General features: G+C 47.4%; 1 protein-coding gene across 1 annotated transcript in view; it reads left to right on the forward strand.

Moving 5' to 3' along the window:
* Window positions 1–24948, forward strand: part of ABCG4 (ATP binding cassette subfamily G member 4) — a 71368-nt gene that overhangs the window by 20650 nt on the left and 25770 nt on the right. The window contains 2 exon segments of the mRNA XM_060250531.1: window positions 14762–14879; window positions 15932–16064. Coding sequence (XP_060106514.1) covers window positions 14762–14879; window positions 15932–16064 — 251 coding nt within the window.

Here is a 24948-nt window from a genome sequence, read left to right on the forward strand (position 1 = left end):
AGCCCTCCCACTGTTGCCCCTCCCCAAGCACCAAGAAGACAGAACATCGCTGCCCCAGACATAAGACATAAGAGAAACCATGTTGGATCAGGCCAATGGGCCATCCAGTCCAACACTCTGTCACGCAGTGGCCAAAAAAAACAGGTGCCATCAGGAGGTCCACTAATGGGGCCAGGACACTGGAAGCCCTCCCACTGTTGCCCCCTCCCCCAAGCATTGAAGGAAAGCATGTGTGATGTTTGCTGGTAATAGCAAACATCTTCATTACTCTGCGATGTTGACGGTTTGGGATTCCTTTGGGCAGAAAGTCCGGAATCAGTTTTCCAAAAGCCAAGACTGGTCTTGGACTCTGGCATTATGCCCCACTGAAGTCATACCCCTCCCCAAGCCCCTTCTTTCACAGGCTGCACCCCCCCCCTCTCCAAATCTCCAGGTATTTCCCAAATCAGAATTGACCCATCAGTGGTGTCCCCCTGAAGCAGCCATTTTGTCCATTGCAAGGAGTTGTGGGAAAGCTCACTCTGGTTGCTAGGAAACAGTCTGTTAGATTGGCACAAGACGTGTGCCTCCGGCAGAGAGCTGGTGCCCTGCAGAAAGATGCCTGCGGAAGAAGGAGCTGGAGTTGGCTCATGGCATCGAGCCAAGCCATATGCAGTCAGAAGAAAGCCATTTCCTTCTCGCACCCATAGTCCAATCTGGCCTACAAATAACTTTTCTTGATCGGAATAGGCAGCTGTAAACCGTAAGAAAAAAAAAGCAGTTGTTTTTCCTGAGCCATCTTTAGTTAGTCAAGGAGAAAAAAAAGGAAGCTTTTGGGTTACACAGATCCCCGTATCAGGCCAGAAAGCGCCAAAACTGCTGAAGCGCTCTGTCTAGCACGTGTGACTGTCGCACTGGTACCCCTGTCTTGTCTAGCAAGGCTGTGTGAGCTGATTCGACTTGAAGGGGACTTCCTACAGCCAGACTTGCTCTTTGGCTCTCTGCTTCTGTATGCCACCCCCTTCCCAGCACAGAGAAGGTTGCCAACCTCCAGGTAGGGCCTGAGGATCTTCCGGAGTTACTACTGATTTCCAGACTACAGAGATCAGTTCCTCGCAAGAAAAAGGCTACTTTGGAGGGGGGGTGGCTTTGACATTATACCCTGCAGGGGCCTCTCACCTTCCCCCAGGTTCCACCCTGAAGTCTCCAGGGATTTCCTGACCTGGAGCTGGCAATGCTGATTTACAGAGAGAGAACAGAGAGAGAGAGCACCACAGCAGCTCACTTGCCACCTGACCTCTTTGCCATCCCAGCAGCGAAAAGGGCTAATCGGATGCTGAAATCCCCAGTAATTCTGGGAGAGATTAGCCTCGCTGCGCACATCTGAAACAGGTCACTGTCGGCCACGGATGTATCTGGTGCAAGCAGGCCTCCGATTCAGCACAGCTCCTGAACCTTTCTGAGAGTTCCTCCTCCTCCTTCTGAGAGTTCCACCTCCTTGTCCATCAAATAGTAGGTGCATAACAATCCCTGGATGAGCTCCACCGCCTATTTTTCTACAAAATGACCCCTGGGTACAAGCAACATCCCTCTGGAGGCTTCGGCAAGGAGGGGGCAGCCCAGTGCGGGGTTAGGGTGGGATCTGGTTAGGGTTGCCAACTCCAGGTTGCGGGAGATTCCTGCAGACGTAGGGGTGGAGCCTGGGAAGGAGGGGGCAGAAATCAGTACAGATGGGATATCACGGAGTCCACCCTCCAAAGTAGGGTTGCCAATCCCCAGGTGAGGGCAGGAGATCCCCTGATTCAGGGTCATCAGAAAGCGGGGGTGGGGGGAAAGAAATGTCAGCTGGACACTCCCTTATTCCCTGTGGAGTCTCATTCCCATAGGGTATAATGGAGAATTGATCCACGGGTATCTGGGGCTCTGGGGGGGCTCTTGTTTGAGGTAAAGGCACCATATTTGCAGCATAGCATCTAATGCCTCTTCGCAAAAGATTCGCCAAGTTTCAAAAAGATTGGACCAGGAGGTCCAATTCTGTGAGCCCCAAAAGAAGGTGCCCCTATCCTTCATTCTTTCCAACGGGGGGAAGGCATTTAAAAGACGTGCCGTCCCTTTACCTGTGATGGCCAGCACTCCCTTTGGAATTCAATGATGCTTGTCGCCAGGGCTTTTTTTTGTAGCAGGAACTTCTTTGCATATCAGGCCATGCCCCCCCAATGTAGCCCATCCTCCAAGAGATTACAGGGCTTTTATTTCAGGGCCTACTGTAAGCTCTTGGAGGATTGGCTACATCAGAGGAGTGTGGCCTAGTATGCAAAGGAGTTAAGAACATAAGAACATAAGAGAAGCCATGTTAGATCAGGCCAATGGCCCATCCAGTCCAACACTCTGTGTTCCTGCTACAAAAAAGCCCTGCTTGTCGCTACCTTGCTTCTGGCTCCACCCCCAAAGTCTCCAGATATTTCTTGAATTGGGCCTGGCCGCCCTTCTCCGAAGCTGCCATTTTCTCCAGGGGAACCAACATTTTAAGCCTGGAGATCAGATGTAATTCTCTGGGGCACCAGGGTCCCATTTGGAGGTTGGCAACCCTAAATCGGGCAGAGGTACAGGGTGGCTTGTGGAAGGTCAGGAGCGGAGCTGACCTGATCCCTCAAGGGATGAAACCTGACAGACATAGAACATAAGATGAGTTCTTATCAAGCCATGCGAAGAATAGCCCCTTTGGTGGTGGCCCCTTGCCTGGAGATTTTCACTCCTCCTCCTATTCACCCTGAGAAGGAGGCTAGATGTTCAGGGTGCATCCTGAGACCCAGAAATTCCAGACTGCAAGTAGCACAGCTGTGGACGGATGGCCTAGGAGTGGGGACAGCTAATAGAGGACAACACCCCAGGGGATGGTAGGATGCTGGGTGGGGGGGTGGTCATTGGGGATAATGAAGAAGGGAACAGAATGAATAATTGTCAGCCAGTCTCACAACAACTCTGTGAAGTAGGCTGCTGTTGTTATTGTGCAGATTTCTTGCGTTCCCATTTTACAGACCAGGGGCTGAGGCTGGAGAATGAGATGTGCCTAGGGTTGCCAGGTCCAACACAAGGAATATCTGGGGACTTTGGGGGTGGAGCCAGGAGCAAGGGTGCGACAAGCACAATGGAACTCTGGCCATCACAGTTAAGAAGAAGAAGATATTGGATTTATATCCCGCCCTATACTCCGAAGAGGGACCAAACTATTTTTAAATGCCTTCCCCCCATTTGGAATAATGAAGGATAGGGGCTCATAGAATTGGACCCCCCAGTCCAATCTTTTTAAAACTTGGGGGCTTTTTTTGAGGAGAGGCACCAGACGCTTATGCTGAAAATTGGGTGCATCGACCTCAAAAAACAGCCCCTCCCCCCATGCCCCAGATAACTATGGATCAATTCTCCATTATACTAAATGGGAATTGGTCCCCACAGGGAATAATGGAGTGCCAAGCAGACATTTTCCTTCCCCCCCCTTCCCACTTTCTGATGACCCTGAAGGGGGAGGAGGGCCTCCAAACCAGAAGACCCCCTGCCCCCCCCCCCATCTGGGGATTGTGCAACTAACAAAGAGCAATGTGGATAGCCACTGATGGACCTCTGTTCCATATTTTTATCCAATCCCCTCTTGAAGCTGGCTGTGCTTATAGCCGCCGCCACCTCCTGTGGCAGTGAATTCCACATGTTAATCACCCTTTGGGTGTAATTGTGCAATACTTGAAAGCTCGTAGAAGCAAATGCGAAACGTGGGATAAGTGCAACCATGTCGCCTTTCACTTTTTGTGCCTGAGCACAGGTCTCCGTGGAGAACTTCACCATTGGAATTGCTACCTGCACCCATCTGTTAAGGGATTTTGGACATTGATTTGTTTTCAAGAGACTTTGGGTGAGGGTTTGGGGGTTTCCTTATGTACTGTTTTCTGGAGTTATTTATTGCTTAGGATTAGAGACGACGTTTGAATATCATTTAGCAAATAATATTGTGTATACTTTTGGAGGCTGGTTTTCGCGGAGGGTTTTACAGTCTTTCCCCCTGCCCCACCTGGGGATTGGCAACCCTAGATGTGCCCAAGGGAACCGAGCAAGTTCACAGCAAATGATGAGGTTTGAACTCAGACTTCTAGCAAGCACATGGAGCCTTCGCACTGTGCCAAGAGTCCACCCATCCCATGTAGATGTGGAAACTCCAGTGCACAAACGCAGCTCCGGTCACCTGCAAAGCTTTCTCCTATTCCCCCCTTTGGGAATTTCCTCAGTCTCTTCAAGCCGAGGGAATAATCATAGCAGTTCCTCTGCGTGTATTGCCAGGTCTGGGTTGGAAAATACCTGGAGACTTTGGGGGTGGATCCAGGAGAGGGCGGGGTTTGGGGAGGGGAGGGGCCTCAGCATGGTCCAATGCCCTAGAGTCCACCCTCCAAGGCAGCCATTTTCTCCAGGGGAGCTGATCTCTGCCGGCTGGAAATCAGTTGTCAAAGCGGGACATCTCCAGGCCCCACCTGGAGCCTGGCAACCAATAGAAGGAGAGAGGGTCCCCAAAGTTGAGACAAACCCTGACCTGAAAAAAAAAGGCTACTCTGACCCAAAATTACGATGGATAAAAATGTACCAAACTGTTTTCTCATAATACCAGTGACTGAAATCAGAACAGGTTTACAATTGGAAATACCTATCGGTTCATTCCAAATACACTCAGTTGTTCCAATTGACGCTGAATTATTCCAGTCGATGTTCTTACAAATTCACAATGGATAGTGCATTGTCTTTAATCCCATGAATAGCAATAGGACCGTTAACATTCACTTCCTGTTTCAGTCATTTCCTCAGGCACGGGGTTAACAAAAAGCTCAGGAAGACGTAAATTTACAGCATTCCCATGGGACAAAGATGTCCCCGTGTTGCTTTCTAATGGGCATCTGCTCAGAAGGCTCATTGGTATTACAAGAGAACAATTTGGTAACTTTGTATTCATAGTAATTTTGGGTCACAGCCAGGACTTTTTTAGGCCAGGGTTTGTCCCACTCGGACGTTGGCAACCCTCGAACTCGGAGCGGGGAGCTGCAAGGGAGCTAGGAAGAAAGTGAGGCCAGGTGACTCCTAGAAGGAAGGAAAGGAGCTGTGATGCACTTGCGCCCCCCTGTGTTGGTAGGAAAGAGTGGCTTCACAAAACACCTGATATTTTCTTGCACGGCAAGGTAACGAAAGTTGAAACACAGAACAAGGGAGTTCAGTGATTCAGGTCTCCAGATGTTTTCTTTAAAATTAAAAGCAGAGTCAGGAGGCGACAAATTGATCTCTGCAATGATGCTGGGGGGAGGGTCTCAGGGAAAGAGCCTCCGTGTGGCATGCAGAAGGTCCCAGGTTCAATCCCCAGCATCTCCAGTTAAAAGCACCAGGTAGCAGGTGACGTGGAAGCCCTCTTTGCCTGAGACCCTGGAGGGTAAGTGCCAGTCTAAAGTATGAATGGACCCATGGTCTGATTCAGTATTAGGCAGCTTCGTGTGTGTTCATGTGGCAGAACAAAATTGGACTTCAATAGCACATTAAAGACTGGAATCTTTCCAGAGCCTAAGCTTTTAACATCAGAATATAAGAGAAGCCATGTTGGATCAGGCCAATGGCCCATCCAGTCCAACACTCTGTGTCACATAAGAACATAAGAGGAGCCATGTTGGATCAGGCCAATGGCCCATCCAGTCCAACACTCTGTGTCACATAAGAACATAAGAGCAGCCATGTTGGATCAGGCCAATGGCCCATCCAGTCCAACACTCTGTGTCACAGAAGAACATAAGAGAAGCCATGTTGGATCAGGCCAATGACCCATCCAGTCCAACACTCTGTGTCACATAAGAACATAAGAGCAGCCATGTTGGATCAGGCCAATGGCCCATCCAGTCCAACACTCTGTGTCACAGAAGAATATAAGAGAAGCCATGTTGGATCAGGCCAATGACCCATCCAGTCCAACACTCTGTGTCACAGAAGAATATAAGAGAAGCCATGTTGGATAAGGCCAATGACCCATCCAGTCCAACACTCTGTGTCACAGAAGAACATAAGAGCAGCCATGTTGGATCAGGCCAATGGCCCATCCAGTCCAACACTCTGTGTCACAGAAGAACATAAGAGAAGCCATGTTGGATCAGGCCAATGACCCATCCAGTCCAACACTCTGTGTCACAGAAGAATATAAGAGAAGCCATGTTGGATCAGGCCAATGACCCATCCAGTCCAACACTCTGTGTCACAGAAGAACATAAGAGCAGCCATGTTGGATCAGGCCAATGGCCCATCCAGTCCAACACTCTGTGTCACAGAAGAATATAAGAGAAGCCATGTTGGATCAGGCCAATGACCCATCCAGTCCAACACTCTGTGTCACATAAGAACATAAGAGCAGCCATGTTGGATCAGGCCAATAGCCCATCCAGTCCAACACTCTGTGTCACAGAAGAATATAAGAGAAGCCATGTTGGATCAGGCCAATGACCCATCCAGTCCAACACTCTGTGTCACAGAAGAATATAAGAGAAGCCATGTTGGATCAGGCCAATGACCCATCCAGTCCAACACTCTGTGTCACATAAGAACATAAGAGCAGCCATGTTGGATCAGGCCAATGGCCCATCCAGTCCAACACTCTGTGTCACAGAAGAACATAAGAGAAGCCATGTTGGATCAGGCCAGTGACCCATCCAGTCTAATGCTCTGTGTTACACAGTGGCAAAAAAACCCCAAGTGCCATCAGGATGTCCATCAGTGGGGCCAGCACACTAGAAGCCCACCCATTTTTGCCCCCCCAGCACCAAAAAGCTTCTTTTACAATCCGTGTGTTCCATCCCTACACTCTAGTCTCACAGGCTACTCAAAGCATCCTGTCTCTAGCTGGGTTTTCCAGCCAAAAGACTGCTTGGGGCTTCAATTGGAGAGGGTACCAATGCACCACAAGGGACATTGGTGGCACAGGAGATGGCTGGCATCCATGCTGCCAACGGCCAGGGTCAAACCAAGCTGGAGGTCTGGGCCCAGGAAGGGTTGGATGCCCCTTACTTGGGGCCACAAAATACCTTGAGCTGGCCGGTAGGAGGTCTTGCCGAGCTGCTTCTCTCTGCAGTCTGTGTGGGAGCAGGCCGGCCCACTCTGAGCTCGCCTCACGTCTTGAAACTGGGCAGCATCCCAAGATTGATCCAGCTTTTGGGTTTGGGCTGAAAGTTCCCTGACTCACAGCGGCCCGGCTCAGCTCCTTGGCACCGTGGCCCGAGGGAGGGGCCTTAGGTTGGTGCATTGGGGCAGAGACCAAAATGCTTACTCTGCAGCTCACAGATACAGTCAGGGTGTTGGTTCATAGCTAAAAGTAGGAGCTGTGATTCAGGACAAGGTGGATTCTTGCACATGAAATCACAGTCGATCCGATTGGCATCCACGCATTACTGGGAAATGTTGTCTTTGTGGTGCAATAGCCATCTCTCACTTTCTGGATTGGCTTGTCCACAAAGGAAAATGAGCTTCTAAGTGACCGCTTGCTTGCTTAGAATATTCATTCCCCGTTTGTCTCCCCAACAAGCACTTGCAACCATGAAGGGTAATGCAATTTAAACAGGCCTTTTTTTATAGCAAGAACTCCTTTGCATATTAAGCCACTCCCCCTAGATGTAGCCAATCCTCCAGGAGCTTACAGGGCTCTTACTACAGGGCCTACTGTAAGCTCAAGGAGGATTGGCTACATCAGGGGTGTGTGGCCTAATATGCAAAGGAGTTCCTGCTACGAAAAAGCCCTGAATTTAAATAAAAACAGTTACCAGCTGAATCTTGGACCGGTTCTGGACCCAGTGAGTCAGCTAGTCCAAAGGCACAAACATTCACCAAGGAAAGAGCTCTTTGGCTCTTGGTCTTTGGTTCACACCTCTGGCCATGCTCAGACTTTACGCCTGGGGACAGGAAGATCGAACAACAGCCAAGCGAAGATGTCGCAGCTGGCTAGAGGACCCCTCCCCAAATGCCCAGTAGCACAGCCTCTGGGTAGCACCTGCAGATCTACTGTTGTTCCAGTTGCTTTGAAGGCTGGCCCTTCGTGGTAAGATACCCTGCTGATGTCTCTACCCTCCCCTGGCTCTACCCCTCCAAAACCTCCAGGTATTTTCCAACCTGGAGCTGGCAACTAAACCTCATCCTTGCTGGAATCTCATGGGTTAGACCTATGCGACAAGTCTTAGCGATGTGTCAGAAACATGTGCAGGGGTGTCAAACTCGTTTGTGATGAGGGCCGGATCCGGCATAAATGAGACCTTGTTGGGATGGACGTTGCTGGGTTGGGCCGAGCCATGTTGTGCCGGGCCATGTGTGTGCCTATTTAAAATTAGGTAGCAGAGATATACATTTTATAAAGAACGCAGACAAACTCAAATATATATATTTTAAAAAAACTTAAAACATGCTTAAAATGTTAGCACTCATTGGTCTTAAAGATGCTTTCTTTGTATTTCTCCCATGGGATCCAGGGAACCGGGCAAAGGAAGCTCTGGCTCTTTTTTCCTTTGCCAGGGGGCTGGGGGGGGAGCCTCAGCCAATAGAAGGAAGAGAGGCTTGGCTCAGTAGCTCTGCTGTGCGATTGAGAGGCTGGCAAAGCAAGCTATTCCTCCCCACTTCTTCGCCAAGGGAGGAAGGTTTTGCTCGGTAGCTCCTGTGCGATTGAGCAAGCCTGGCAAAGCAAGCTGTGATGCAGAAGGAAGCAAGAGAGAGGGAGAAGGAAGCAGATGACAGCCAGTTGCTCGGGGACCTGACAGGAGCCCTCCAGGGGCCAGATTCAGCCCCCAAATTGCATGTTTGACATCCCTGGTCTAACAGTACCATCCTGCCTAACAGGGCTGTTGTGAGGATTACAAGAAGATAACGTATGCAGAGAACTTTGATCAGTGAAAGTTAGATCCAAGAGGGCAGCCGTGTTGGTCTGAAGCAGTTGAACGAAGCAGGAGTCAAGTGGCAGCTTTAAGACCAACCAAGTTTTATTCACCCCACCTCCTGGAAGTGCCAGCCAGAACATCCACCAATGTGCTTACGTCTGGGGTTTCAGGTGGACCTAAGAACATCAGAAGACCCCTGCTGATTCAGACCAGTGGTCCAGCTAGCCCAGCATCCTTTCTCACAGTAGCCAACCAGGTCCTCTGGAGGGCCAACAACAGGGCATGGAGGCCAAGTCCTTCCCCTGAAGTTGCCTCCTGGCTCTGGGCTTCAGAGGTTTAGTGCCTCTGGATGTGGAGGCACTCTGGATGTGGAGTGCCTCAGACACTCTGGCTAGTAGCCATTGATAGGCGTCTCCACCATGACTCTACCAAATCCCCTTTGAGAAACCCTTATTCCTGCGGCCTTCACTACATCCCGTGGCCGCCAATTCCACGTTTTAGTCACTCTCTGCGTGAAGTATTTCCATTTGCCAGTTCTGAATTTACTGCCCATCTGTTTCATTGAGTTCTATTATCCGGGGAGAGGGAGGAAAAGTTCTCTTGGTCCACTCTCTCCATCCCGTACATAATTTTATAAACCTCCATCATGTCCCCCCCCCCCCGCTTCACCACCCAAAGAGAGCCAGTTTGGTGTAGTGGTTAAGTGTGCAGACTCTTATCTGGGAGAACCGGGTTTGATTCCCCACTCCTCCGCTTGCAGCTGCTGGAATGGCCTCAGGTCAGCTGTAGCTCTTGCAGAGTTGTCCTTGAAAGGGCAACTTCTGTCAGGGCTCTCTCAGCCCCACCCACCTCACAGGGTGTCTGTTGTGGGGGAAGAAGATAAAGGAGACTGTAAGCCGCTCTGAGAGACTGATTCAGAGAGAAGGCGGGGTATAAATCTGCAGTCTTCTTCTTAGCCATCTCTTTTCTAAACTGTTATCATGCAATGACTTTTCCACCCTCAGAGTGTTCTCCCACCAGTCTGGGGAGCTGAGTAGGAAGATTGGCCCCCTCCCACCCCACCCTGCCAGAAGCAGACCACTAGTAAGCCTGCTAAAGTGCTGTAGAAACGCTAAGTGTTCTCCACCAGAGCATATTTAGCAGGAACGCACAGGAACGTAGTTCCGGCTGGCTTGGTGGCAGGGGTGTGGCCTAATATGCAAATGAGTTCCTGCTGGGCTTTTTCTATAAAGAAGCCCTGCACAAAAGAATGGTGATGTCAGGGGGTGTGACCTAATATGCCAATGAGTTCCTGCTGGGCTTTTTCTACAAAGAAGCCCTGCACAAAACAATGGTGATGTCAGGGGTGTGGCCTAATATGCCAATGAGTTCCTGCTGGGCCTTTTCTACAAAGAAGCCCTGCACAAAACAATGGTGATGTCAGGGGGTGTGGCCTAATGTGCAAATTAGTTCCTGCTGGGCTTTTTCTATAAAGAAGCCCTGCACAAAACAATGGTGATGTCAGGGGGTGTGACCTAATATGCCAATGAGTTCCTGCTGGGCTTTTTCTACAAAGAAGCCCTGCACAAAACAATGGTGATGTCAGGGGTGTGGCCTAATATGCCAATGAGTTCCTGCTGGGCCTTTTCTACAAAGAAGCCCTGCACAAAACAATGGTGACGTCAGGGGGTGTGACCTAATATGCAAATGAGTTCCTGCTGGGCTTTTTTCTACAAAGAAGCCCTGCACAAAACAATGGTGATGTCAGGGGGTGTGGCCTAATGTGCAAATGAGTACCTGCTGGGCTTTTTCTACAAAAAAAGCCCTGCACAAAACAATGGTGATGTCAGGGGTGTGGCCTAATATGCCGAGTTCCTGCTGGGCTTTTTCTACAAAAAAAGCCCTGTCCACCACCATACACCTTTGCCCTTTGTTAATTAATCGAGCGCACACACAAACCCCCTGGAGTTGGACATTTCTGCACCGAGCTGCCGTTTAAAACCGTGTTCTCGGCAGCCAACTGCAAGGTTTTACAGCATAATTAAAATTAAATGCTACTAAGAGCCAGGCAGACAGCAACTGCCGTACACTCAATTGTGCATGGATTAGGAAGCCCCAGTCTGCTCATTAAAAGGTGTTGTAACATAAAGAAACTGAAAACACTGCTCCCGTTTGGAATCTCTGTTTCTTCATCGCTCTGTGTGACAGAGTTTTCGACTGGATGGGTCGTTGGCTTGATCCCACATGGCTTCTCTTAATGTCCCTATGAGCGGGAACCAGTAAGGACGCAATGCCCTACAGTTCACCCTCCAAAGCCACCATTTGCTCTAAGGGAACTGAAGCGTGATGGTCTGGAAACCAGTTGTATTTCTGGAATATTTCAGTTTCTTTATGTCCTGCCTGGAGGTTGGCAACCCCACCCCACCGCACCCCGAGATCATTTCTGTTGCTTAGAAACGGCTACCTGTATTTCTGTTCTGCTGATGCTGCAGCGGGGGGGGTTTTTTGGTGTGTTCTTCAGGTTTTCGTGAAATAATTTTATCCTGCTTATTTGATTGAAAGTGTAGGCTATATTTAGCTCAGCCAATCGCCTTGATCAAAAGGGGGAAAGAGAGCTTTAAAAAGGTCATCGCTAACAATGAATGGCCCCAGGAGTGCAGCTGAAATAAATGTTCCAGAAGGGTAGGAGACAGTAGGGTTGCCAGCCTCCAGGTGGGAGCTGGAGAGCTCCCCACCCCCAGCATTACAGGTGCTCTCTATCCAGCAGAGATCTGCTCCCCTGGAGAAAATTGTGGTAAGCTCTGACAGGCTTCGGTGTCAGTGGTAGTGGAAACAAAATTCACCCCAAAACAATACAATTTATGAACTATGTACGGCAGGGATGTCGAACTCATTTCCTATCAGGGCCGGATCGGACATAGACGAGACCTTGTTGGAGCACGTGCACCTATTTAAGATTAGGTAGGAAAGGAAAGGTCCCCTGTGCAAGCACCAGTCGTTTCCGACTCTGGGGTGACGTTGCTTTCACAACGTTTTCACGGCAGACTTTTTACGGGGTGGTTTGCCATTGCCTTCCCCAGTCTTTTACACTTTCCCCCCAGCAAGATGGGGACTCCTTTGACCGACCTCGGAAGGATGGAAGGCTGAGTCAACCTTGGGCCGGCTACCTGAATCCAGCTTTCGCTGGGATAGAACTCAGGTCGCGAGCAGAGAGTTCAGATCACAGTACTGCAGTACTGCTGCTTTACCACTCTGCGCCACGGGGCCACTAGATTAGGTAGCAGATTATAGATTAGATTAGGTAGCGGAGATATAAACTTTATAAAGAACACAGACAAACACAATTAAAAACACAATTTTTTTAAAAAAACAAAACTTAAAATAAAACATGCTTAAAGTTGGTCCTAAAGCACTCCTTGGTCTTAAAGGTGCTTTCTTTGTATCTCTTCCATGGGATCTAGGGAACTGAGCAAAGAAAGCGCTGGCTCTTTCCTTCCTTCCTCAGGGAGCCAGGATGGGGAGGAACCTCAGTCAGTAGAAGGAAGAGAGGCTTGGCTCTGCTGTGCGATTGAGAGAGCCAGGCAAAGCACACTCTCCCTTCCCCATTCTTCCCCAAGGAGGAGCCTCAGCCAATGGAGAAAATAGAGACTTTGATCTGTAGCTCCTGTGCTGTTGAGCAAGCCTGGCAAAGCAAGCTGTGATGCAGAAGGAAGCAAGAGAGAAGCAAATGGTAGCCAGTTGCTCGGGGGCCTGATAGGAGCCCTCCAACACCCTGATTAGGCTCCTGGTCCACATGTTTGGCACCCCTGATTAAGGCAATATAATAGGGTTGCCAAGTCCAATTCAAGAAATATCTGGGGACTTTGGGGGCGGAGTCAGGAGACTTTGGGGGTGGAGCCAAGATCAAGGCTGTGACAAGCATAATTGAACTCCAAAGAGAGTTCTGGCCATCACATTTAAAGGGACGGCACACCTTTTCAATGCCTTCCTTCCATAGGAAATAATGAAGGATAGGGGCACCTTCTTTTGGGGCTCATAGAATTGAACCCCCTGGTCCAATCTTTTTGAAATTTGGGGGGTATTTTGAGGAGAGGCAGTAGATGCTATACTGAAAATTTGGTGCCTCTACCCCAAAAAATACCCCCCCCCAGAGCCCCAGATACCCATGGATCAATTCTCCATGATTTTCTATGGGAATAAATCTCCATAGGGAATAAAAGAGTTCCCAGCAGATATTTCCCTCCCCTCCCCCCGCTTTCTGACAACCCTGAAGCGGGGGGAGGGTCTCCAAACCGGGGGATCCCCTGCCCCCATCTGGGGATTGGCAACCCTACAATGTAACATCTCAACATCAATAGTGTACATTCTTCTAATCACTTCTGTTATACTGTTACAAAAAAATCACAAATCAGAATAGCCAGGTTTCCAGGACTCTGTGTAGGCAATACGTCTCTTTAAATCCACGTGCCGCGAATCTATTGTGATTTGTGATTTTTTTTTTTTGTAACGTTATAACAGAAGTGATTAGAAGCATTTATGCTACTGATGTTAAGACGTTACAATTGCCTTACATAGTTTATAAATTGTATTGTTTTTCGGTGAATTTTTGTTGCCACCGATCAAAAACCGTGCATGTTCATCTGAAGAGAGAATATTTAGAAAAAGGCATTTAGAGGAAAAATTTGAAAGCTTTTGAGACTTAGCCGCTGCAAATGCTTAGTGGCCTTAGATTTTTAGCAGGTATAAAATGATAAGAGTCTCTAATTAATAAAGTATAGCTTGTAAGTCTTGTTATCTAAAACTGGAAATTGTTTTGCTTTTCTTCTACAGTAGCTCGGGTACATAAACAGAAAAAATAAATGTTATCAATTGTTTATGGAACAGGGAGTCTGCATCTCATGTATTAGTTGCTGGGAGAATCATTTTGTTATGGGAAACTGTGGTAAGAAATGGTGTTTGTGAAATAAAAGAAAAGACCCAAGCTTTCCCTGACAGTAGTCACTGTGCCCAGTCGCCTTTTATATTTCTCTTATTTCTAACTCCTAAGGGGGAGTCGAAAAGGAGCAGGCCGCATGGCCTCGTACTGCAAACTATCCCTTGCTTCTTTTGGCTGGTAGATCTTCTGTCCAGACCACCGCCTGTCTGTCTAGAACAGGGGTGGGGAACAGTGGCTGTCCTTATTTATTGTTCTATCATATATGAACATATGAAGCTGCAGACAGGTTAAAACGGATAAAAGGAAGTACTTCTTCACCCGAAGGGTGATTAACATGTGGAATTCACTGCCACAGGAGGTGGTGGCGGCTACAAGCATAGCCACCTTCAAGAGGGGTTTAGATAAAAATATGGAGCAGAGGTCCATCAGTGGCTATTAGCCACAGTGTGTGTGTATATATATAATTTTTTGCCACTTTGTGACACAGAGTGTTGGACTGGATGGGCCGTTGGCCTGATCCAACATGGCTTCTCCTATGTTCTTATGTTCTCTTATGTTCTTATGCCTTATACTGAATCAGAGCCTGGGTCCATCAAAGTCAGTATTGTCTTCTCAGACTGGCAGCGGCTCTCCAGGGTCTCAAGCTGAGGTTTTTCACATCTACTTGCCTGGTCTCTTTTTTGGAGATGCCAGGGATTGAACCTGGGACCTTCTGCTTCCCAAGCAGATGCTCTATCACTGAGCCACAGTCCCTCCCCTCCACAGTCCAGATGTTTTTTGCCTACAACTCCCATCAGCCCCAGCCACTGACCATGCTGGCTGGGGCTGATGGGACTTTTGGCCAAAAATACATCTGGAGAGCCACTGTTCCCCACCCCTGGTCTAGAACCTCCTCGGTAGTCCCCATCACTAACCTGATGAATCTTCTTTCTGTGCTCTTTTCCAGGATATAAGACTCTGCTGAAATGTCTCTCTGGAAAGTTCTGCCGTCGAGAGCTCATCGGGATCATGGGTCCCTCTGGGGCCGGGAAATCGACCCTCATGAACATCCTGGCTGGTTACCGGTGAGCTGCTTTTAAAGGGCTGGGGGTTATGGAGCTCTGAGCTTTTTGGCCACTGTGTGACACAGAGTGTTGGACTCGAGGGGCCATTGGCCTGATCCAACATGGCTTCTCTTATGTTCTTATGTGACACAGAGTGTTGGACTGGATGGGCCATTGGCCGGATCCAACATGGCTTCTCTTATGTGACACAGAATGTTGGACTGGGTGGGCCATTGGCCTGATCCAACATGGCTTCTCTTATGTTCTTATGAGCCACCACTGTAGTTAGGCCAGCGCTGTGGACCAACCGCTGCTTTGCCCTCTGTGTTTGGGTAGTGGCAAGGACTGGACCGTCTCAATGCCCAAGAGCAGGGGTGTCACATTTAATTTAATTTATTTATTTTTGTAGATTTATAGTCCGCCTTTTCTCATAGAGTGGTCAGGGTGAATTGTAACATAGTAGAACAGTTAAAATCCAACAGCCTGCCCCTCCAGTCCAACACTCTGTGTCGCACAGTGGCCAATATATGTGTGTGTATATACACACACACACATATACATACATACATATACACACACACATATACATACAAACACACACACACACACATATATATATACACACCGTGGCTAATAGCCACTGATGGATCTCTGCTCCATATTTTATCTAACCCCCTCTTGAAGCTGGCTATGTTTGTAGCCACCACCACCTCCTGTGGCAGTGAATTCCACATGTTAATCACCCTTTGGGTGAAGAAATACTTCCTTTTTATCCGTTTTAACCCGACTGCTCAGCAATTTCATTGAATGCCCATGAGTTCTTGTATTGTGAGAAAGGGAGAAAAGTACTTCTTTCTCTGCTTTCTCCATCCCATGCATCATCTTGTCAACCTCTCTCATGTCACCCCGCAGTCGACGTTTCTCCAAGCTAAAGAGCCTCAAGCACTTTAACCTTTCTTCATAGGGGAAGTGTTCCAAACCCGTTAGTCTCTTGCCTCGAAAACCCTACAGGGTCACCGTAGGTCAGCCGTGTTTCTGCACACGCTCAGATCCGAGTTCTTGTCCCTTTGCAGGGAGACAGGCATGAAGGGCCAGATCCTGGTGAACGGGCGGCAGAGAGAGCTGCGCACTTTCCGGAAGATGTCTTGCTACATCATGCAGGACGACATGTTGCTGCCCCACCTGACGGTGCGCGAGGCCATGATGGTGAGTCAGCAGGAAAGGCCGGGCCATTCCGGAGGGAGGGATGGTGTCGGGGAAGGCCTGGGAAGGCGAGAGGTGGGCCAGGACTGAAGAACCCAGCAGCTGACTTGGAGGGCTGCCCTCTCCTCCTGCAATTGTCATTGTGGCTCCTCCATTTGCAGAGCAGAGCTAATCCAAGGGTAGAGTTGCCAATCCCCAGTTGGGGGCAGGGGATCCCCTGGTTTGAAGACCCTCCCCCCGCTTCAGGGTCGTCAGAAAGCGGGGGGAGGGGAGGGAAATGTCTGCTGGGAACTTTATTATTCCCTATGGAGATTTATTCCCATAGAAAATAATGGAGAATTGATCTGCAGGTATCTGGGGCTCTGGGGGGGGGGCTGCTTTTTGGGGTAGAGGCACCAAATTTTCAGTACAGCATCTAGTGCCTCTCCCCAAAATACCCCCCAAGTTTTAAAAAGATTGGACCAGGGGGTCCAATTCTATGAGCCCCAAAAGACGGTGTCCCTATCCATTATTTCCTATGGAAGGAAGGCATTGAAAAGGTGTGCCGTCGGGGGAGCATGTGGGCGACGCGGAAGATGGCGGACGCTTGAAGCGGCAGCTCCCGGCTCACAGTCCCTTCCCGCTTCTCCTGCTCCCGTTCCCAACTATTTCTTTCACCTGGCATGGGCAAACAAACTGCAGGGAACACCAAGGCAGCCAAGAAAACTCCTGCGAAAGCCACACCGACGCAGCAGGTACTAAGCTTTCTTCTAACGAGCCCCGGGCCCTTACCTCTCTCTGAAATGGAGTCCGGTCCTTCCCCCGGCCCTGCTCAGGAAGAGGGCTCTTTATTAACAACTCAAACATTTCAAGCGGCGATTTCACGCTTGGAGGACTCAATAGGGGTCACAATGGGGGAGAAGATCAGGAAAGCTATTACCCCCTTACAATTAGAACTAAAAAAAATTAATGAAACGCTCTCAGCAGTCACTCAAACTGCAGACTCAGCGCTGGAAATGGCTACGGTGGCCCACGAGGCTGTACAAGCCCTGCAAAGCTCAGACCTATGGCTCCATGAGAAGGTGCTTTACCTGGATAACAGATTAAGGGCTGCTAACCTGAAATTTAGAGGCCTGCCAGAACAGGTGGAAGAGAACCAGGAGGTAAAAATCTTCATTGCCTCATGGCTTGCTTCAGCCCTCCACCTCCAAGATGGAGTCGCCCCTCTTATTGATTCTGCCTACCGTCTGGGGGCATTACAGCCCAAGTCAAAAGACTTTTCAAGAGACATACTCGCCACGGTTCCAGACTCCAGGACCAGAACCCTGATTTCACAGAGAGCCCGATCTGAAGAGGGTCTACTCTACAAGGGAAAAAAGATCCTGGTTCTAGCTGATCTTTCACCGGAAACCCTGCAGCATAGAAAAGAAATGAAGCCGATTCTAAACTCACTATTTGAACACAAAATACGTTTCCGCTGGGCTTCTCCTATCCAGATACTGGTTGTTCACCAGGGCCTTCGGCTAACAGCTTCTGATTTCACCTCCGGCTGTGATCTTCTTAAACAACTAAACATTGACTCTCCTTCATCTCCTGACTCAAGTAGGGCTACTTCATCTCGTTCAACCAACCCACCGTTTTCTTTCAAGCCAAGAAGACGACGCTGACTTCTCCACGGACGTTCAGTTCACCTCCTGCTACTTCCATCTCCTGCTTCTGAACAGTTGTATTTGCACTACCCATGCCATCTTGTTCTGGTTTAAGGGAGCGGGGTCTTTCTTTCCTCTTATTATGTCACATTGTTAAGGGAACAGCCGGGATGTTCCTTCTTTTTGCTCCCTCCATATTAGATTGTATATTTCTTATATACTGAGTAAAGTTGCATTGTTTCCTGGTTGGAAACAATGAACAGTTTAGTAAGATTTATGTTGTTAATATTGTTGATTTGTTTTTTTAAGGGGAAAAGGTACCTTTTACTGGTGTTTATTTATGGCCCTTTTCAGACGGTGCTTTTTAACCAGCACTGGTATGTTCTGGTATACTCTGGCCATGACCCTCGAACTCAGTGGATCCCTTTAGCGGTGTTTGGGTTTTTGGAAATTTTTACTTTTATACTGAAAAGTGGTTTGTGTTTGTTCAATTTGGTTCAGACAAATATGGTTGTCGTTGGGAACCTAGATTTTTGCAGTCAGGTCACCAATCCTGGTACTCCCACCCCAATGTTCTCTCTTTGTTTATTCTGTGTTGTGAGAACAAGGGAAATCTGGTCATTGCTACTTGTTTTTTCTACTTCTTCTCATCATTGTTATACAGAGCCCCAGTCCGGGTTCTACAGGCGTTATATGGATCTTAACAATGTTTTTTTTTACTTTAATGTATCTAAATTATGTCTGACTTAAAGTTAATTTCTCTCAACTGCAGAGGCCTTAACAACATTATTAAAGCCAAGCGGCTTTCTTCCGCTTTGACCAAATTACAACCTGATCTTCTTTTCCTACAAGAAACCCACATTAAGTCGGCAAGCTCCACCATACTTCGATCTAAGTGGTTCCATACACAGTACGTAGCTCCTGGTTCTTCTAAATCACGCGGAGTCGCCATTCTACTTTCAAAAAATACCCGGTTTGTTTTGTCGGCTCAAGAAGTCGATCCCCAAGGACGTTATATCTTTATAAAAGGTACACTTAATGACTCTCCTTTCACTCTGGTTTCTCTATATGCTCCCAACTCCTCACAAATTACCTTTATAAAAGACACGCTTTCTAAACTTGCCCTTTTCCAAGAAGGGGCAGTCATTATAGGGGGGGGACTTTAACCAAATCATAGACCCCAGGTGGGACAGATCCTTTAAGCCACATTCTCCCCCGACTTCTTTCCCAGCACCTATGCAATCTGTCCTTCATAATTTTAACCTATGTGACGTTTGGAGACTGCATAACCCGGGGGTTAAGGACTACACCTACTTCTCGGCATTACACAATACCTTTACAAGGATTGATTATTTTCTTATTTCTCCCTCCTTATTGAACCAGGTTTCTTACACCAATATTGGCCTCAGGACACTTTCCGACCACGCCTGGTTGGAGTGCACACTGCATGTTGGTTCTCAGGACAGGCCTTCATTTAATTAGACATTAAATAAATCACTCCTTCTGAACCAAGAATTTTGTACACAATTAGAGCAAGAGATTAATCTTTATTTCAAAAACAATTTGGATTGTGGGGTTTCCAAAGAAATTGTGTGGGACGCAATGAAAGCTGTTCTGCGAGGCAAGTGTATCTCCCTGCATTCGGCCTACAAAAAAAGAAAATTAGAACTGAAACAACTTATTTTAGACAATATTAAACACTTGGAACAAAAACACAAGCAAACCTGCTCTAATAAAATTTCCCAAAAACTTGTTCTCGAAAGACAGAAACTAGACTTATTGGAAACATCTAATATTCGAAAAAATCTACTATTCGTGAAACAAAAATACTGGTATAACCACCCCCGTTTGTTGAAGCTACTCTCGTGGAAACTCAGGAAAGAGCTAGGTGAGAGACATTAAATGTCTTAGAGGCAACTCTGGCAAAATACACTCATCAAATAAAAAAATCTTGGACACCTTCCATCAGTTTTTCCAACAGCTATATATCTCGTCCAATCCTCCTTCTCACCTAATAGACCACTTTTTTCAAAACCAGAAGATCCTTACCCAACTCTCCCACGAACACCAAGTCTTTTTAGATTCTCCGATTTCTTCCCTTGAAGTCGTTGACGCCATTAAGGCCTCCAAAATCAATAAAACCCCAGGTAGAGATGGACTACCTTCAGAATTTTATAAAAAATTCAATCTTTCCCTGGTACCTCACCTTACCACTGTTTGCAATCTTGTTCTGGACTCCGGCTGTATGCCTCCCTCCTGGTCCCAGGCGAAAATAGTTATGATTCCCAAAAAAGACAAAGACCCATTAAATGTTAAATCTTACCGCCCCATTTCTTTACTAAATAACGATTATAAAATATTTACTTCCATTTTGACTGCTAGATTGAACACAATCATAGGGCTCTATATTCACACCAACCAATCAGGATTTATTCCGAATCGCGATATCACGGACAATACTAGACAAACAATTAACTTAATTCAATATTGCACTTTTCAGCCATACGACTCCTGCATTCTTGCCTTAGATATAGAGAAGGCCTTCGATAGTGTAGAACCTCTCTTCCTTAAAAAAGTCTTACATCACATGGGTTTCGGACCTAGGTTCAGAACGGTTATAGATTCTTTGTATTCCTGTCCATCCGCGTTTATACAAATCAATGGTCAACAGTCCCCTTCACTTATCCTAGAAAGAGGGACTCGTCAAGGGTGCCCCCTATCACCACTGCTATTCGCCATTGTCATAGAGCCCTTTGCAAATTTGATACGGCTTTCTTCAGAGATCTCTGGTATCTCTGTCCAAAATTCTACTTTTAAAATAAGTTTATTTGCCGACGATATAGTCTTATATATTACAAATCCACTACAGTCTATTAAAGCCGTTTCCTCTCTCCTGTCTGATTATAGTAAACTTTCAGGTCTTTCAGTTAACCACTCGAAATCAATTCTCTACCCGATTAAAATTTCCGATACTTCTAAAAAAGACATAGTTGCAAACTACCCCTTTCATTGGGTCTCTGATTCCTGGTCCTATTTGGGGCTGAAAATCCCCTTAAATATAGCTGGCCTATTAAAAACTAACTACACGGCCACGGCTTCTGAGATTACTACCACGCTCAAGCAATGGGATAAGTTGCAACTATCCTGGATGGAAAGAATCCATGTAATTAAATCCTTTATTTTTCCCAAGTTTTTATATCTTTTTCGGGCTCTTCCTATTGAGATCTCTCAGCCTACTTTAAAATCCTGGCAACAAATACTGACCTCCTTTATCTGGAAATATAAAAAGCCTAGAATCAAAGTTTCAACTTTATGCCAATCAAGACAAAAAGGTGGCCTAGCAGTTCCCGACATTGCAAAGTATTATAAAGCTACTATTTTATCCCAGATGACCAAAATATTGTACCAACATCCCCCGCCGCCGTGGACGCCCATAGAGGAAGCTCACTTTACCCCACTGAAATACTACGAACTATTATGGCTCAAGAAAAATGAACACCCACCGTGGCAATTCATGAACCCATTCCTCAGGGCGCTCTTGTCAGTATGGGATTCGGAGCGTCATTTTCTGGCTCCAGGACTCTCTACTATCTCATCTTTTATAGGACAAAAATATTTCCTTCCTGCCCAACTACCCTTTTCTTTCAAGGTCTGGAGAGACTCCTCAAAAGTTTTTTTCTTTAATCTTCTTTCATCTTCTAAACAACTTCTACCTAAAAATGATCTAGACCAAGTTTTGACTAAGCCAGCACCTTGGTTTGAATACTTTCAAATCAGGCACTTTCTTCAGGACCCTAAAGTGATCTCTTCATTTTCTCGCCCTTCATCTGACTACGAACATCTGGTTCTTCATTTTCATGAAGAGAGAACGCCTAAAAGTCTCATTTCACGGCTGTATCGAATCCTATTGTCTAAACTCGAAGCAACCTTACCCTCTTACACCACCCAATGGCATAAAGACTGTGGCATCATCTTTTCTCCCGACCAATGGGACTCTATATGGGCTAGTGATGCCCTACAATCTACCATTATAAATATATCTCAACAAAACTTTAAATTGATAGCACGTTGGTACCTTACTCCTAACCAGTTCTCCCATATGACCCAGTTAGGCTCTTCAGACTGCTGGAGAAACTGTGGGCTCAAAGCCTCTTATTTTCACTGCTGGTGGGACTGCCCCAAAATCAGACCATTCTGGACCTCAATTTGTGCCCATCTCTCCTCCCTAACTGGGGTCTTGATCCCAGATGAACCAACAAGGATACTTCTCAATCATTGGTCCGATACCCGTCTTTCATCTTCTAAAAAATCCTTGATAGTTAAACTCCTGACAGCTGCTAAAACCACGATTGCGCAGTCCTGGAAAAACTCATTGAATTTGACACTTGACAACTGGCTACTTAAAGTCTGGGAACACATTGTAATGGATAAAATTCAGGCAGCCATAGACCACAAAGACCCATACCAAGCCTACGCTAAATATCTGGCAACTTGGCTTCCCATTCTAGAAAAGCTTGACACCAATCCATTTTATGCTAACTCTTATTCTAAAAATAAAATGTATAAGGATTTCCTTTTGCTATAAAATTCTCTTAACAAGTTAATTTCAAGTTATTTAAAGTGTATTATATCTTCCTTTTTCCTTTCCCTGATCTTATTTTATTTTCAAATACTGTGTTATTATAATTATAATTACTATTACCTTCAGTTTGTATTTTGTTTTTAAAGGTTATTTTTGCTCTGTATTCTGTCTATTAAGCTTACAATGTTATTTCTGTTAATCTTGACGGTAAACTTCTTGCGCTATGGATTGTAAGCTACTTTTATGCCTTAATAAAATGTTTAAAGTTAAAAAAAAAAAGAAAAGAAAAAAAAGAAAAGGTGTTCAGTCCCTTTAAATGTGATGGCCGGAACTCCCCTTTGGAGTTCAATTACGCTTGTCACAGCCTTGATCTTGGCTCCACCCCTAATGTCTCCTGGCTCCACCCCCAAAGTTTCCTGGCTCCGCCCCCAAAGTCCCCAGATATTTCTTGAATTGGACTTGGCAACCCTATCCAAGGGGGAAGCCTATTGACGGATGGTTCCACCTGGACGTTGAAATGGCATTCTTGCTAAGGTGGGAGGGGCTGTGGCTGAGCGGCAGAGCAACCGCTTGGCATGCGGAAGGTCCCAGGTTCAGTCCCTGGCTTCTCCAGTTACAGTAATCTGACAGGCAGGGCTGGCCCAGCCACTAAGTAAGCTAGACAGTTGCCTAGAGGGCTGGCCCTCTGGAGGCACTGATTTGGGTGCGGCTTCATGATGTCATCAATGCAGGGGGGAGGCATCAGAAGTTAGCCTTGCCCAGAACTTTTTTTTAAAGCAGGAACTCCTTTTCATATTAGGCCACACCCCCCTGATGCAGCCAATCCTCCTGGCGCTTACAGTAGGCCCTGTATGAAGAGCCCTGTAAGGAATTCCAGCAGGACCTCCTTTGCATATTAGGCCACACCCCCCTGATGCAGCCAATCCTCCTGGAGCTTACAGTAGGCCTTGTATGAAGAGCCCTGTAAGGAATTCTAGCAGGACCTCCTTTGCATATTAGGCCACGCCCCCCTGATGCAGCCAATCCTCCTGGAGCTCTCAGCAGGCCCTGTATGAAGAGCCCTGTAAGGAATTCTAGCAGGACCTCCTTTGCATATTAGGCCACACACCCCTGATGTAGCCAGTCCTCCTGGCGCTTACAGTAGGCCCTGTATGAAGAGCCCTGTAAGGAATTCTAGCAGGACCTCCTTTGCATATTAGGCCACACGCCCCTGATGTAGCCAATCCTCCTGGCACTTACAGTAGGCCCTGTATGAAGAGCCCTGTAAGGAATTCTAGCAGGACCTCCTTTGCATATTAGGCCACACACCCCTGATGTAGCCAATCCTCCTGGCGCTTACAGTAGGCCCTGTATGAAGAGCCCTGTAAGGAATTCTAGCAGGACCTCCTTTGCATATTAGGCCACACACCCCTGATGTAGCCAATCCTCCTGGCGCTTACAGTAGGCCCTGTATGAAGAGCCCTGTAAGGAATTCTAGCAGGACCTCCTTTGCATATTAGGCCACACCCCCCTGATGCACCCAATCCTCCTGGAGCTCTCAGTAGGCCCTGTACGAAGAGCCCTGTAAGGAATTCTAGCAGGATCTCCTTGGCATATTAGGCCACACACCCCTGATGTAGCCAATCCTCCTGGAGCTTACAGTAGGCCCTGTACTGAGAGCCCTGTAAGCTTTGGAGGAGTGGCTACATCGGGGGGGGGGGTGGCCTAATATGCAGAGGAGCTCTTGCTGCAGAAAATACCCCTGGCCTTGGCTAGGGCTGGCCCTGCTAACAGGAGGTAAGGTGTTTAAAATGTGTTGTTGGAGGAGAGTGTTACGGATACCGCGGACCACCAAAAAGACAAATAAGCGGGTCCTAGATCCATGCAAGTTGGAACTCTTCCTAGAAACGAAAATGACTGAACTGAGGCTATTGTGCTTTGGTTGTGTTATGAGAAGACAAGAGTCACCAGGAAAGCCAGTAATGCTAGAAAAAGTTGAAGGCAGCAGGAAGAGAGGAAGACCCAAAAGGGGATGGATGGAGTCAGTCAAGGAAGCCATGAAGGGACGGTGGCTCAGTGGTAGAGCATCTGCTTGGGAAGCAGAAGGTCCCAGGTTCAATCCCTGGCATCTCCAAAAAAGGGTCCGGGCAAATAGGTGTGAAAAACCTCAGCTTGAGACCCTGGAGAGCCACTGCCAGTCTGAGTAGACAATACTGACTTTGATGGACCAAGGGTCTGATTCAGTATAAGGCAGCTTCATATGTTCATGTTCATGAAGGCCCTCTGTTTGCAAGATCCGAGCGAGGATGTTGTCGAAAGGACACTTTGGAGGACGTTAATTCAAAGGGTCACCTTAAGCCAGAAGAAATAGAAGCCCGTAGATTTATACCCCACCCTTCTCTCTGATTCAGAGCGGCTTACAACCTCCTTTATCTCCTTCCCCCACCACAGATGCCCTGTGAGGTGGGTGGGGGTGAGAGAGCTCTGACAGAAATTGCCCTTTCATGGACAACCTCTGCGAGAGCTATGGCTGACCCAAGGCCATTCCGGCAGCTGCAAGTGGAGGAGTGGGGAGAGAGTAGGTGATGTGCAAGACCTCTGCCTGAAACCCTGAAGAGCAGTGGCACGTCTGAGTTAGGGCTGCCAGCTCTCGGGTGGGAAATTCCCTGGAAATTTGGAGATGGTGCCTGGGATAGGT

Source organism: Heteronotia binoei, chromosome 12 (genome assembly GCF_032191835.1).
Source record: "Heteronotia binoei isolate CCM8104 ecotype False Entrance Well chromosome 12, APGP_CSIRO_Hbin_v1, whole genome shotgun sequence".
In the NCBI taxonomy this organism is placed as follows: domain Eukaryota; kingdom Metazoa; phylum Chordata; class Lepidosauria; order Squamata; family Gekkonidae; genus Heteronotia; species Heteronotia binoei.